Below are 15,584 nucleotides of genomic sequence, written 5' to 3' on the forward strand. Positions count from 1 at the left end.
AAGGGCTAGAGAGAAAAGTGGCAGTCAGTGAGATCTATTTACTGAAAGAGGAAAGCACAGGGAAAATGGGAATGAGCACAGAAAGCGACAAAGGAAGGAAGTGAGAAATGCGAGAATATCAGGAACCTTAGGCAGAAAACAATTTCTATTCTAGTAGCAGCGCTGCAGCTTGATGCAAAAAAAAAACTAACTTTTATTGAATACCAACACACATTCCCTTCTGTCACTGATTTTCCACCGTGTTACCTCTCTCCACAGAGAACCCCAGGGAGTCTTGCTTTGAGCCGGGCCTGGTGCGCAATGGGACTCGGGTGGGCGCCGACCTCAAGCTGGGCTCCACTGTCACCTACCGCTGCGACAGCGGCTACACACTAGAGGGAGACCCAACCCTCACTTGCATCATGGGGGGAGACGGCAAGCCGAGCTGGAACAAACCCAAACCCATCTGCATTGGTAAACACTGACATCTGGAGACAGCTGTTAGGAACTCAAACCACTTATAGATTTATTACATGCAAACACGCATGTATGATCATGTGGATTTAGCTATGTCCTACAGGTATATGTGTGGAGCTGTGTGGGTTTTGCTAATGTTAATAGATGTGAGGGTGTAGCTTTAATTTAATCGCCAGTTTGAAGAGAGCACCGTATTTTGCATATCTGCTCCTCGCACACACGGCAAAACCTGCGTCATCCTGGCTTTTCTCTGACATTCCCACGACACGACTGACACACGCTGTGCATATTCCTCTGAAAAGCTGGTAAAAGATTTCCGGCACCACCGTATCTGGCTCTCACAGTGTGAGGCCTCAGTTACATGTCAGGTGGAATACAAGTACACACCACACTTTTTTTTCACACAAGCAAAGCACACTGACGTATATGGGATACGCACTTGCACAAAGATTAGAGCACACATAGAGCATTTTTAGGATCTTTAAGCAGGAGAGGAGATTCGGGCCTGATCTCACCCAGGCTAACCTAGAGGGACACTTGGAAAACATTGCAATTTCACTCTGGCAAACACCAGGGACATCTTCCACCCAAAACCCAATCAGACAAGAAAAGTAATTTAGGAGTAATAGAACAGGGGGGGTGGAAGAGCAGGAGGTAGTGGAGAAATGGAATCGTGCACTATTGGCTTTAGACCTTCCTTCTCTGTCTGCCCTGTCTCTTCATGTCTCATCTCTGTGTCTTTCTCCAGCTCCATGTGGTGGACAATACTCAGGTTTGGAAGGAGTGGTCTTGTCTCCTGGTTACCCTGGCAACTACAGCAGCGCACGAAGCTGTCTGTACTCTGTGGTGGTGCCCAAGGATTACGGTAAGCCAAGGAAGAGCACTGTATTACTGGATTGGTTCATTTTACCCAAGCACATTTTTATTTGTGCATTTTTGTGTGTCTGTGAGTGTGTATACGGGGGATAATTATGTGTGTTTATTTAAGATGCAGTTATTCTACAATGCACAAAATGCCCATATCAGACTCAAACAATGCTCAGGTGCCTGACTAAATCCCCCATATTCTTGTACTGTGCAAACTAATGGAAGTAAGAAGAAAACTTTTTTGCTTTTTTTCCTCACACCTAAATATTATTAGTGGCAGAGGTGTAGGAGGCAACAAGTTTGTGGAAAACTTGTAAAAGCTCCCACACACATTGTCTTCTTATATTGCAATTAAAGTGCTTTAGTCTGAGGTTTACTGAATGCAATTTCTTTTTCATATTTTCCTACACACAGTGATTGATAGTTCCAATATCAATTTTGTCTTATTTCCGTACATATATTTTCACATTATTTTGGTAGAGCAATTTAATCACTATCTTACACACCAGGCATACAATGTGTCTGTCTCAGACACACACACACACACACACACACACACACACCACCAAAAAATAATTGGTGTCTGGAAGATCCAGAGTTCCCGGAGTTTCACTACGTTTTGGCATTTCCATCTTAAAGGTCACAGCTTGCTTCCAATATGTAATCTGATACTGAAGGAGCCGCAAATTATTCAGAAAGCAAAACAATGCAGAAGTATGACACAGCTCAAACATGCAAATACAGAAGCAAACATGTTTCACTTAGTTGCCCACGAAGTCTCCCGGCTTGACTTTCTGTCTGTCTTTCTCTCTTTTTATCCCCTGCTTCCTTTTCTCTTTCCTCGAGTTATCAGTATCGTGCCTCTCTAAGGGGACGCTCAAGTCCTATCGTTGTTAAATTACACCAAACAGCAGACGTCGGCATGTGTTTTGGGTACTTAACCCTGGTCTTTTGAATGTCGAGGTCACGATGCCCGTTCAGAGGTCTGGCGCTGCTCCAAAATGACTGGGCACCCATTCTTCTTGGACCCTGTCGGCAACATATTTTACTCAATGGATTCAAAAAGGGAGAGGAAATTGAAATTATGAAAGTCCACATTTGCATTTTTCTGGAAAATGACAGGGAGGCCCAAGGCAACACACTTTCTATTCTCACCTCCATTCTTGCCGCTTCTCATTAGGGCTGATGCACCTGGCCTAATAATAGGCTACTTTCCCCAACGCAGGGTGGCTGTGTCTGCAACCACTGGCATCTTTTATCATTAGACGGAGATGAAGAGGATGCACGTATAAAAGAAACCACTGAAGCTGAGTAGGAGAAAACAGACGCTGAGTCATGTTTAAGAGTAGCTGCCATTACACCTAATGGAGAGCACAAGTACTCTGTCCCCTCTGCCCTCTCCCTCATCCTCTTCATCCTTCTCTTCGACGTGCTATATGCAAGCAAGCTAGACAAAGATTATATGTGAAAGGACTGAATATGAGCAGTGGTAGCGGTAGAAAGGATGAACGCACCATCATGGAGCTTTAGCCATACATTGTACAACAGTTTGGCAAAGCCTTTCATCCACTGACAAGCAATCAAGCTCAGACAGGATTGTTGATCTAGTCGTGTAATGTAATTTTTTGGTTGTGTTGTCATAACTGGCAGTATTACCCACTTCGCTTTAAAGAAGACATTTGGATTGAAATTGCTGTTGATAATATTTCCTTTTGAATGAGGATACTACAGAGTACTTTTTTTATGATTTGTTTGTGTTGTTTTAAATGGATTTTAGAGTTTCCACTGTGACTGTGATGCAGCAACACATTATAACTCATTTCAATTTGCTCTGATGTCAATGTTCTGTCTTTTCTAGTGGTCTTCAGTCAATTCGCCTTCTTCCAGACAGCTCTGAATGACATCGTGGAGGTTTATGATGGGGCGACGCAGCACTCTCGTGTTCTCAGCTCTCTTTCTGGAGCGCACACAGGTACCTAAACACAAATACACTGGATAGCTACTGTGGGGGATATTTCATCAGATACTAAACTTAAGGGGGGTGGTTAATAGAAGCTATTTACTTTGAAATGCAGGTTGGTAAGACATGAATCCAACACACTTGTACAGGTTTTGTTTTATATTCAGCACCGGTATTTAACAAATCAGCAAAGGAGATTGGGCTGTTTGATCTCCTGGCCATTATTTTTTGACATGACAGGGGACTAAATATAATGTTGTCTAGGCCGTATCCCTTTCATAAGGATCCAGTTAAACTCAGGGACACATTGCTGACACAGGCAGAGCTGCCGTGGCTGCAGGTGGGCTCCAGTGAGCTGTAAAACAATTCGACAGCAACAACAACTTAAGAGTCACAGGAATATCAGCAGACTCACTCACCTGCACATACACCTGAACTGGTGTTAAACAAACACATATCAACTCTCAGAATATATACGCATGCACACACTCAAACACCTGTGTGCCGGGTTTAAGCAAGGGAAATGAGATAAAATTACATATTTAGCATTAAGACTTGAAACAAAGACACCTTCTCAAAACTGCATTAACTTAACCGCAACTATCATAAATATGAAATTACAACCTTAAAGCATGAGTATTAAATTAAAAATAGTGGCTCAACTTTTCAGATTGCATGCAACAGTATCAGCATCAATTTTACAAATCATAACTTCGTGGTAATACCATAATTTGTTTTAATAATTGTATTTAATAAATATAAATATAATATAATCTAACAAACCTCTCATGATTATGCACAGTGGAAACTTCAGTTATGCTGAGAAAACCCTGTTTTCCATGAACAGCAATGATATAGAAACATCTGTTAACTATATAACATCTGTCCCAAACCAATGCTGGGACCTTAATCATGGCCATAGAATTTCAAACCTGAACAAAAACATTACCTCAATTCAATCATTATGCCATCCAAGCCTAATCTTGCCTAATTTAGTTTTTTCCTTGAACCTAAAGATACAATTAAGGTTTCAACTAGTCTCTATATATCCGAAATTGCCAACAGAACAGAACAGAACATATTAACAAGAATGAAATAAAGCAGTTATGTATGAGAATGGCAAAAAGGCAAAAGTGATAAGCGTTGTAAGTGTAAAAGTGAGAAGGTGAAGGAGAGCGAATGATTTCAGTTCTAACAGTGTTGTGAAATTGCATATGACAAATGCCACAAGTGTATTGATGGGCTACAACAGAAATAGCTTGAATAGGGGAGGTTCAACCTTTCAACAGGGGTGGAGTGGAAACGTGTGTGAGTCGAGGGCAGCTCTCCATCTCAACCTGCCCCGTGGCTTGACAAAAGCAAAATGATTACTTTGGTTTGTGTCCAGAGTAGCCTCCCAAAATCCAGTTTACAGCTCAATAAACAGGCCGCTATATTAAATGAGGACTCCTGGCGGCAGGTTCACAGAGCTCTCTAACCAGGCATGGCAGACGAGAGCTGACACACTTTGGCAAGGGAAGAGTGAGTTTAAGCTCACGCAGGCGGTGCAGTTGAAGAACTGGTGCACACAGGCATAACTAGCATGAATTAGGCATAATCCAGAACTGTGTACCTTCATCCACCATACAGATACATTGAAGCTCACGAATGGACTAACATGCACATCTGCAAGCTTCTAAAGCAAAAAAAAATCAACCATACAGTCTAATACACAAGCTGTCATTATGTGCAATAAACATATAGCCGGTAATGAGTATTTTAGTAGCTGGCAGGATATCATTGCCATGCATCGTAAATCACAGTTGTCAAAACATAAGGGAAGTTTCCTCTGATTATCCTGACCCTGAATAGCATATTACATTAATGTAGTCTCAGTAAAGCGTCCAACAGTAAAGTTTCATTACTCTCATGTGTGGTGAGGCAAATCCCTAGTTTTGAAAAGTAGAGACATTGATTGTGAATTTTCCGAGGCAGTGGTGACAGACAGAATATAATGAGGAAATGGAGAGTTGAACAAGACAATGATAAAAGGTGGGAATTAGAAAAGAAAAGGAGACAGCATGTAGGCCGAAACGACAAAAGGACTGAATCAATAAATCAGTGATATTTATCTAAATGCAAATTTTTGTATTAATTTAAAAAAAGGCAATTGACGCTCTCTTGGCCATGTGTGACTAGTGAGTCTTATTTCAACTACATTTAAAATTGAACACCTTTGCTTCTTTTGTTTCAGAGCAAGCACATTGTTGAATAAATGCAAAACACTCATTCAGAAAATTTCTTATTCATAAAAGTCTCCATCTGTAATCCACACAGGGCTGATTTTAACTTCAAACCTGTGTGAGTTGGGGTTTAGCAGCTGCAGCGTTAATCTCTGACATCTGTTCACCATGACTACTGCATCTAAACCAGGGCATACCAACAACTGCTGCTGAATGTTGACTACTGCCTTCCAGCCAAAGTCATATCTGTCCTTATAAGTCATTCATACGCATGCAGAATCCTTTTAACATGGTTTGCAGCTGAAAAGTGACCAGAGGGTTCATAACTTACATGCTGATACATGTTTGATCCGTCTGGATAAATACCTGCCCCGCACAGCAAATTTATGAAACACTGTCACCATGACAGCACACACCAAGGGCTTCTAATAAACTACCCAGCATGCCTTGGGGGATCCTACAGTGGAGCTCGCACAATCATGGTGAAGACGCATTAGGAAGGACTGTGCCATTGGAGCTATCTCCGTACACGGCACTAAAAGGCGTAGAAATATTCATACGCCCTAAAAACGCCAGCTAAACATGCATACACAGGATAGACTCACTGACACAGACACACACACAGATGTTGCCTCTGGGGTTAAGCACGTCTGACTTCCACTACAGTGTGACAGCAAGCAGACACAGAGTAATGAGATCCACTGCAGAGAACCAGTCAGCAACACACTGAGAAAAAGAGGCCGTGGCAGAGACAGAGATGCTCACACATTGTGTCATGTTCGGCGTCAGTCAACAAACAGGTTTCCACCACAGTAGAGACATCATGGGGGCGTTTAATTACCCTATGAGCTGATGAATATAGCAGGTGATAATAATATTGTAATTTCAGTGAGAGCATGTGAGGATCTGATTTATAGTCACAGATTTGACATTTTGTCACAGATACATATTGAATGATTTTAATTAATGAGGAAATATTTCACTGTGAACATATAGGCAGCCCCATAAAGTATTGAACCCCTAAATGTTTCAGTAAAATGTCAACAATTCAATGTTTAGTTTATGGATATGGTGTCTTGAGCAAACCATGCAACAAATTACATTTCAGTAAAAAACTAATTTCACACACAAAGAACAAACAAACCACAAATGAAAAGTCTGTCTGTCATCGGTTTGATTTTCATATGCCATTGAAAACAAAACCCAACGGACCAAATCTGCTGTTCCAATACCTGGTACAACGACAAAAACTGGACCTTGGTCTTGAATTTTGACGGATGGACAGCCACTAAGCCCTCCTCAGGTGACCTTAGAGTCCTGCCTGCACAGTATTCTGTTAACACTTCCTTAATGTCAGCAGGAGCTTGATTGTGGAAGGCCTTGCAGGTGATTAACCCAACCGAAAACTTGATTCTGTATTAATGCACAGCCAATGAAGTTAAGTCAGGGGAGGTGTGATCTCTGCAACTGGTTCTTCGGCACTTACGAGTCTTGCTGCACCATTTTTTACCAGCTGCAGATTCTCCAGTAATGATTTGTTAATTGGGTGTGTGAACAGAGAGTCACAATAGTCCAGCTGGGACAAGACAAAGAAATGAACTGTAAATTATATTTCTGAGCTGGGAAAAACAAGAACACGACAGTGTGCTTACATACTCATAAGGCACAGATCAAAAATAGCTTCTGAACTCCCAGAACATGCCTGGATATGGGCAGACTGCGGTCAGACGCTCAGGTGTACATGTCATACAATACTACCAGTGCCAATGATGAGGACTTCCATTCAGTCACAAGAAGCTAAAGAAAAGTGGTTGCCATCCAAAGCATAGCAGATGACCGTAACCCTGTCTGATAGTAAAGAATAAAGAGGAATCTAATAATCACCACGCATTTGCAGATTCTGATTCGCGCAGTATGTCTTATAAAGCCCTATAGGCATATTGTACTTCCATCACAGTAGGTCCTTCTGTGAAAGGCTAATGTGGCCTTGCAGCACTTTGCTGAAAAATGTTACAAACTGTGACTTTAACTTTTCCCCATCATAGGCGAGTCGTTGCCATTAGCAACCTCCAACCAAATCATGATCCGCTTCACCTCCAAAGGCCAATCCAGCTCGAGAGGATTCCACCTGGTCTACCAGGGTAAGTGTTTACACAGACACATTCTACTGTGTTGCTTCTTCTTTCGGATTCCCTCTGTTCTAACAGCCCGATTACCAACTTTACTTGTTGAGTTATTTCAAAAGGATTCCCCTTCATCCACTATTTCAACTGTGATATGTGTGTGTGTGTGTGCGTGCGTGTGTGTGTGTGGGTGCTCTTGAGCGTTAACACTGTAGAATTATAGCTGTCTGTTGAAAAGATTGTGTTTAAACTCTTATGTTCTTCTCTTCCCCTAAGAGAGACTTTTCTCTTGAACTGAAGTGACATTTCATGCAGATATCCAAAGGCAATATCAGCACTGGAGAAAGTTTAATGAATAAATAATTCTTTTTTTTTTGTATTTTATTTTAAGTAAGCTGAATAAAACATGGTACAAAGACTAAGCAAAACATCATATTTCGTATTATTTATTTGGGACACCCATAGTAACTTTTAAAGTAATACTTTTTAAATTAATCACTCGATCAAGTGTTGGATTCTTAAAATTGCCTGCAAAAGAAAGAAAGTGTTTGGAAAGACGTATTGTTAAAGCTATTGTGAACTGACTATAATCAGCAACAGAGATGGGCGATACAGCCTTATTTCTTCTTGGAAATGTCACAGATAAGGACTTCAAATCAACACCTGTAATCACCCTGTTTATCACTCCGTTTCTCCAAAGCCGTGCCACGGACTAGTGCCACCCAGTGCAGCTCAGTCCCTGAGCCCAGGAATGGCCGCCGTATGGGTAACAACTTTGCCGTTGGTGCTGTGATCCGCTTTGAGTGCAGTCCAGGCTACATGCTGGAGGGGCCGAGTGCCATTGAATGTTTGACAGTTCCCAATGCCCTGGCCCAATGGAACAGCTCCATACCCAGCTGTATAGGTAGGGCATGAATTCTCAAATACAGACACAAACACTCGCCACTCAGCCTGGGGTTGTTTTTTTTTGGTTTGTCTTGCTTTCTTTCCTCATTCATTTGTTTGTGTCTTAAATTATTTTATTCCCTCTCTTTCTTTCCATCTCTCCTACTTGATGCCTTGTCGTTGAGTGTAAAACTCTTGTTACTACGACACAGATGCGAGCTGCCAGCCATTGCCTGTAGCGATTCAGCAAGATTCAGCCATGCAGTACACAGGTGGCAGGCTCTGCTGAGGGTCACAAATACACACATTCACACACACACACACACACACACACACTCATGTGGAGATACCAGCATGTACTTTATATACGAAGGAACACTCTCACTCACACACTACAGTACATACTGCTGTAGCAGATGTTCCTATGCTGTCACCAGATGTGTAAATGTGCTGAATGAGTTTAGTGGAATGTGTGCTTGCATGTCCAGCTGGTTAAGACTCCAGTCTAGTTGTGGTTTAATGATTACATTTGAGTCCTAAAATCCAATTTTTCTTAAAAGAAGCTGAAAATGTACCAGTGACAAACTTATATAATTAACTATTTTGTCATTATTTTTTTTGCCTTAACTGTTGTGTGATCTTCATCCTGTTTTCCATGACCCTACTAGCAGAATCACATCAACGTTTGAGGAAAGAGGATTAAGGAAGAAGATTAAGCAATATTAACATATTTGTAATAGTATTTAGTGTGCAACTGTAATGTATGCTTGTATGCATAAAGCTAATCTTACTCTTGCTGCATCGTTTTACATCCCATCTGTAGCCATTTTTAGTACACCGGTACACATTTGGTACCCAGCGATATAACTTTTTATCCCGCTCATCCCTTTTTTTTAATCCCTTTCTCCTGCAGTTCCATGTGGAGGCAATCTGACCCACCGAACTGGCACCATCTTATCTCCTGGCTTTCCCGAGCCTTACCTCAACAGCCTCAACTGTGTCTGGAAGATCACTGTTCCTGAAGGATCAGGAATCCAGGTTTGCATAACAGAGTTTCTCCCTGGCATCAACGTTATCCTGTGTGACCGGATTGTAATAATCAGATCACGCAAAACTGAGTTAAATGTTGAGTAAATCACAGATGTTAACCACAGAGTGTAAATACATTGCATCCCTCCCAAATACAATCCCATATTTCCAAACCACATGGAACCCAAGGAATTAACGCACCATTTGTAGTCCACAAATGTTGAAAGTCAGGATAATAGCCAAGTCAAAAACTGGAGAAGATACGACATAATACTATAAATAGAACCTATCTTCACGCTGACTAGATTTGAAAAGCGTCATAATAATGCAACTTCATGATACGATATGACTATTGACTTACAGGCGTGCAATATCATTTTCTATCTCCCTGCTGTCAGCGTGATAGTTTATCAGATTGTATCCATTAATGAGTATTCTGAGGCTAATCTGCAGCATATTTACTTTTTTTTTCCTTTGGTCAGGCTGTTACATGAATTAATAGATTTATTTTACTAGCCTTTTCAGCTATGCATGGTCTTGACAACAAGCTCCTGTGTGATGATGTGTTTTTCCTGCTTACCATGGACTAATTAATAGAGATACCAACAGTACATCAAGTTGTAGCATTTACAATTCTCAGGGTACAGGAGAGCTGCTGCATGATACAGACTGTAGACTTTGCAGAAGATCAGAATTTAATTCGGCAGATCACTATACCAGAAACTTAAGATTGCACAATTTGAAAATTAGAAAATTAAGTTGTCTGTTCAATTACTTTACTTTTCTTTCTTGGGAGTTAATTCAGTTTGCATATTCTTATTCATTGATGCACGTGTGATGGAACTTTACCAGGAACCTGTGCAAGGTCCCTGTGGATCTGCCGGAAGGAAAGTTTTTAGGCTTATGCTTCAGCCTCCGTGGCTAATGACCTCAGTGCAGTCCCTCGGCTATTAGCTCCTCCACGTCAGCCGGCTGTCCTTGCAGGTCAAATACACGAGATGGCCCACAGGCGCACTTAGCATGCTGCACTACACACTAACATCTCAGTGGCTTGGAGGTGAAATAGACCGAGAATAAGAACAGAGAGCTGGCTGCGCGCACGCTCTCAAGGACAACAGCATGGCACTGGAACGTATACATACCAGAGTGACAACGGTATAGTTTGGAAATGATATACGAGGGTTTGTGTTCTTTGGACCACCACTGCACACCCGGACACACACTCTAACTCGTTGCAAAAGGGTCACTGCCTGCGCTTCCAAAATCGGACTCACTGTAGAGGGTTTTCTGCTCTGTCTATACTCCCTGCAGCTGAATCCTCCTCATCCCTATTATTTAGAGTCCACCTCATCTCTTTCACACGGTCATTGTCTTTCCCTTTGTTGCTTCCCCTCTACCAGTTAGCAGCGACAACATTAGATTGGAGTATCACGATACAAAAGAGAACTTAAAGGAGCGAGGTGCCTTGCCGGCACATTCGTCGTGGCCCCCCTAATGAAAGATCAATCTATGATCTGCGTTGTCTCCCCGGGATCCACCAGAGCCCCTACCGCCCCTTTAATTGGCTGGTATCTGATCTATAACCATCAGAGGCAGAGGAGAGGGCTGAGTAATGGAGTGAGCGGGAATAGAAAGGGAGGCTTTGAGAGTAAAAGGATGGAATGACATAGAAGGTTGAGAAAACGGATGGATTTTAGCTCAAGACAGAGAACAAAGATATAGTAGATGGCAGTGTAGTCCCTTTCTCACATTTGTAAATGGATAACACATTTTATTATTAGCTCCTTTCTTGTCTTCCGACCACTGCCCATTAGGATCTGAACTAATGCAAATTCACAGACAGATGGCAAAGCCTTTGGGAGCAAGTTGGGGTTCAATGTCTTGCCCAAGGACATCTACATCCAGACTGGAGGAGCCAGGGATTGAATCACCGAAGTTCCGATTAGAGAAGCACCCGCTCTATCCCCCTCATTTCACTTTCATTTGTTAGGCCATTTTATTTATTTAGGGTAAGCCTCCCACTTCCTTTGGTTATTATTCAATAGCAAAATAAGTTTTATAATCCATGTTTTAGGCAATCTTTATGAGAATCCAGAATGCTATTCTTAAAGTATGTGGTATCTTTTTTTTTTTTTTTCTCAAGTGTTGTTAAGGGACACAGAGACACTTATTTAGAAGTCTCAGCCTGCCTTTCTTTGAAACATATTATCCAGCGTTCTCTGCAGCTGTCATACAGTTTTCTTAAATTCAAATCCAATGCCCACCACTTGACTACAGCGTTCCAAAAGGATGTTTGAAATATATAAAAGCCAGCAAAAACATAGTGTATTGCACAATGTCTGTTGTTCTGTTCTATTGAGAATTCTGAACTTGCTATTTGTGATGTCCTCATAGCTTTATTAATTTCAAATGTTTACCCTTCTATATACTCTAAACAGTATGAAAAGAAATAAAACTGTATTTACTTATATGCACCTTTAAAGGTACTCTAAACTATTTGTTTACTGTGAAACATGTTGTGTTCTCCTACTAATGAATCCTCAACCTTTCAACCTTATTATTGATGTGCAGACCCATACACACCCTTGATCCTACTGTTACTGCTCTGCTCCCTAAATCCCAAACTTTTTTTCTCTTTCGCCTTCCCTGTCTCAGATCCAGGTAATCAGCTTTGTCACAGAGCAGAACTGGGACTCGCTGGAAGTGTTTGACGGAGGAGACAACACTGACACCATGCTTGGCAGCTTCTCGGGTATTGCTGTACATTTGTTCATATGTGTGCATTTATGTTCTGGCACGTTCTGAATCGTGTTTTCAATGTTTATTCCCACCTCAACCTTGGACATGAAACACATTTTTAAAATCACTCATACATACCTGCCAAAAGCATAGTCGGACGAACATAATAACCTAATCAGTTTTCATAGAGCAGAATACAACCTCTAACACATATTGTATTTGTTAAACAACACGTGCAGTACTAGAAATGGGGGCCTCATGTGGTACAGTTGGCACTGTAACATTGCTTAATGAAACACATAGTGGAAACAGGCAGCAGATGTAGTCTTCGGAGAGGTTTAAAAATCCAAAGTGGTTGAGCTTCCCCTGGAAAACCTTGGTACAATTCTACAAAGCTTGTCCTTTTCTGTGTGGAATTGAATTGAACCTTTGTTTACAGTATCTGTCTTACTCCCCTCATAGTGTGGATATGGCAACAGGGAATTCTCCTTTTGTTTGTTCTTGGAACCTGACCAAAAGTAAATGTTAGATGCACCCTGAAGTAAAGAGATGAAAGAGAATTGCCAGGCCCACAAATTTGAGTTATTAAATGACCAATTGTAGGTCATAGAGTATCTGTAGAACATGTGCTTTTATTGAGTGATGTTTTATTTCCCGTTTTTTTGCGCACATTTGTGTTTACTTGTTTTACGAGCTGAGGGCATACCCACACATTGGGTATGCCAATCTTTGTGTCTTTAGTAGGTCACACTATTATGCATCTGCATCCCCAAATGTCCTAATACACCTATGCACAATCATTCATGCATGCATTTTTTGCTGCATGTACACACAAACACACACGGACACGCACATCCTACAGTCAGCAAATGTAAAAAGAACCCGCTTTTGAGCTATTTGCCAGTAGCTTATACAGTTAGTTATGGTCGGCCTATGCAAGAGGTAGCATTGCTAAACTACACTATTAATCTTCACCCCAAGGCACCACGGTCCCAGCTCTCCTCAACAGCACCTCCAACCAACTCTACCTCCACTTCTTCTCTGATATCAGTGTGTCTGCAGCTGGATTCAGGCTGGAATACAAAAGTAAGTGAAAAAAAACAGTTCATGGCACTTGATGTAAAGTACTAATGCCCTGAGGACAAGTATTAAAGGGCCAGTGTGTAGCATTTTGGAGATCTATTAGCAGAAATTTCAAACAATCTTAATAACTATGTTTTTATTAGTGAATAATCACGTGAAACTAAGAATTGTTGTGTTTTTCATAACTTAGAATGAATGAATGATTCATACCTAAAAAAGAAGCAGGTCATTTATACAAAGTCTGCTTTGTCGTAAAGTGAGCAGCAGAGTGCAAAACGTTGTACTGCAAGCTGCCGTCTGACTTGCTTCTAAAGTAGTCTTGTGTTATTCTGGTGAGGATGGCCTGTGAGCAATGCACGACATTACCACGACTTTGCACATGGCGGCTCTTGTTACCTCAGTTTTGCAAAGGGAGGAGTGAGTGGATTGGTATTCAGTTGGTTGTATTCTACAACCACACAGCTAGATGCAACCACATCCTACACACTGTCTCTTTTAATCAAATAGGAGTACATCTCTTGACTTGCCAGTTGTCTTTCTCACCGGGGTCAGATGTCTCTCCTTTTATATTTTAGTCACATTTTTCATTGCGATTTCTAATCCTCTCCTTCATGTTTATGTATAGTTATTAAATTTCCCTTACTTTTTCGCTGTTCATGTTGTCTATTTTATCTTTTTCTTAGCGGTGTCTCTGACCAGTTGCCCAGAGCCTGTTGTTCCTATGAATGGCATCAAGGTTGGGGAGCGTCTTCAGATGAATAATGTGGTGTCTTTCCATTGTGAACCTGGATATACTTTACAGGTAATATCTCCTAGTTTCCGATATGGTCGAGACATAAGTGACCCATTGATGCTTATCCTTTTTTGGCCTTTTTTTAATTGTTTTTTTATTTAAAGTTATCTGTTAATTTTTCAACCTCACTGAACTGTATGCTCTGATAATGTTAATTAGACTTAATTAATGTCAACATATTTGCAATAATACATGGAGTTCTGTGTTTTTAAAATTGATAGACGCCAGTTAGGGGGCCTATACTCCTTATTTGCATCTATTTTATTGTGACTAAATGATAATGTGCTTAGCTCAGTGTTTTATGCAAAACATGTTAATGTCATGATCAATGGATGTATCTCTGTCATCCACCTTGGATGTTATGATGCATAGAAGTTTTCCCCTTAAGTCTCTCAAATACGAATTTGAAAAGGCAGGATAGGTCTCAGGACAGGTTTCCTCCATCTGCTGCCTATAAGATGTGGTTCTATAAACTATATCTGCACAGCCTTGGTTTGACTGTGTTCTGCACATCCTCCAGAGCTTCCACTGTAGTCATCTGAGCGTCAGGGCTTCATCTGGGCTTAGATCACACAGATACCATTTGAGAGTGTCCTCTCCATTCCACACTACTCAAGTCCTGATGGACTTGTCCAATTGCTGTGACAGTTTAGTTTAGATTGATTGCAGCAGGACAAGAATCAGATTAATATAAACGGTCTGTAGGAATTATTCAATCTGGATAAGCAAATAATAATTTCTGTTATTACTGTGAGTTTTAAGTTATGCTACTACCTTTCAGTCATGTAAATGGACAGAATATCGCTTTGCTCCCAATATTTGCAGTAAAAGCATTATCAAGGAAAGTCATGTAAATGAAGCCAGATATATACGAAGTCATTACAATTCTGGCCAACATTGACTACAGAATCACATTTTGATTATGCAGGTTGAATCAGTCATACTGTTAAAACACAGATATCCATATTATTGTATGCAGAAGTTCTAAATTCAGGCCGCAGGCTAAGGTAGATAGGCTAAAGAGGAAATTAAGATATCATCCCTCAAGCTTAACAATATTTAAAGTCTTTATTAACCATTGCAGTATCAACCCATAAACAGTGAGACATGTAAAAGTGTGCATTATGTTCAGAAGATTTCATCAGCATTTTGTCTTTATGTCCATTTAAAACTCGTGCACTCTTATGGCTCATTACAATATGTGCCAGGCTTTCTCTGACTGCGACACATTTTCAGGAAAGGTCAGCTGAGTCAGCCCATGATGTTGTAAAAACATCATTTTTTTTGTTGTAATCAATATTTATGTCAAGTTAGCTTTGAAACTCAGATGTAGAGCTTTCAGAAAGAAAAACAAATGTCATGCATATTTTGGCAGTGAAACAGTAAGTGATCATCTTAATATGCTGGTGATGTTCACCCTCTATTAT

At 40.8% G+C, this 15,584-nt stretch overlaps 1 protein-coding gene across 1 annotated transcript in view; it reads left to right on the forward strand.

Moving 5' to 3' along the window:
* The window catches only part of csmd2 (CUB and Sushi multiple domains 2), a 228,439-nt gene that overhangs the window by 159,146 nt on the left and 53,709 nt on the right, over positions 1 to 15,584 (forward strand). The window contains exons 31-39 of the mRNA XM_068710960.1: positions 259 to 453; positions 1,205 to 1,321; positions 3,182 to 3,295; positions 7,551 to 7,646; positions 8,329 to 8,532; positions 9,427 to 9,551; positions 12,198 to 12,294; positions 13,263 to 13,367; positions 14,048 to 14,166. Coding sequence (XP_068567061.1) covers positions 259 to 453; positions 1,205 to 1,321; positions 3,182 to 3,295; positions 7,551 to 7,646; positions 8,329 to 8,532; positions 9,427 to 9,551; positions 12,198 to 12,294; positions 13,263 to 13,367; positions 14,048 to 14,166 — 1,172 coding nt within the window. The remainder of the gene's footprint in view (positions 1 to 258; positions 454 to 1,204; positions 1,322 to 3,181; positions 3,296 to 7,550; positions 7,647 to 8,328; positions 8,533 to 9,426; positions 9,552 to 12,197; positions 12,295 to 13,262; positions 13,368 to 14,047; positions 14,167 to 15,584) is intronic.

The sequence above is a fragment of the Cebidichthys violaceus genome, unplaced genomic scaffold (assembly GCF_023349555.1).
Source record: "Cebidichthys violaceus isolate CVI_PGR_0920_01 unplaced genomic scaffold, fCebVio1.0.p SCAF_16, whole genome shotgun sequence".
In the NCBI taxonomy this organism is placed as follows: Eukaryota; Metazoa; Chordata; class Actinopteri; order Perciformes; family Stichaeidae; genus Cebidichthys; species Cebidichthys violaceus.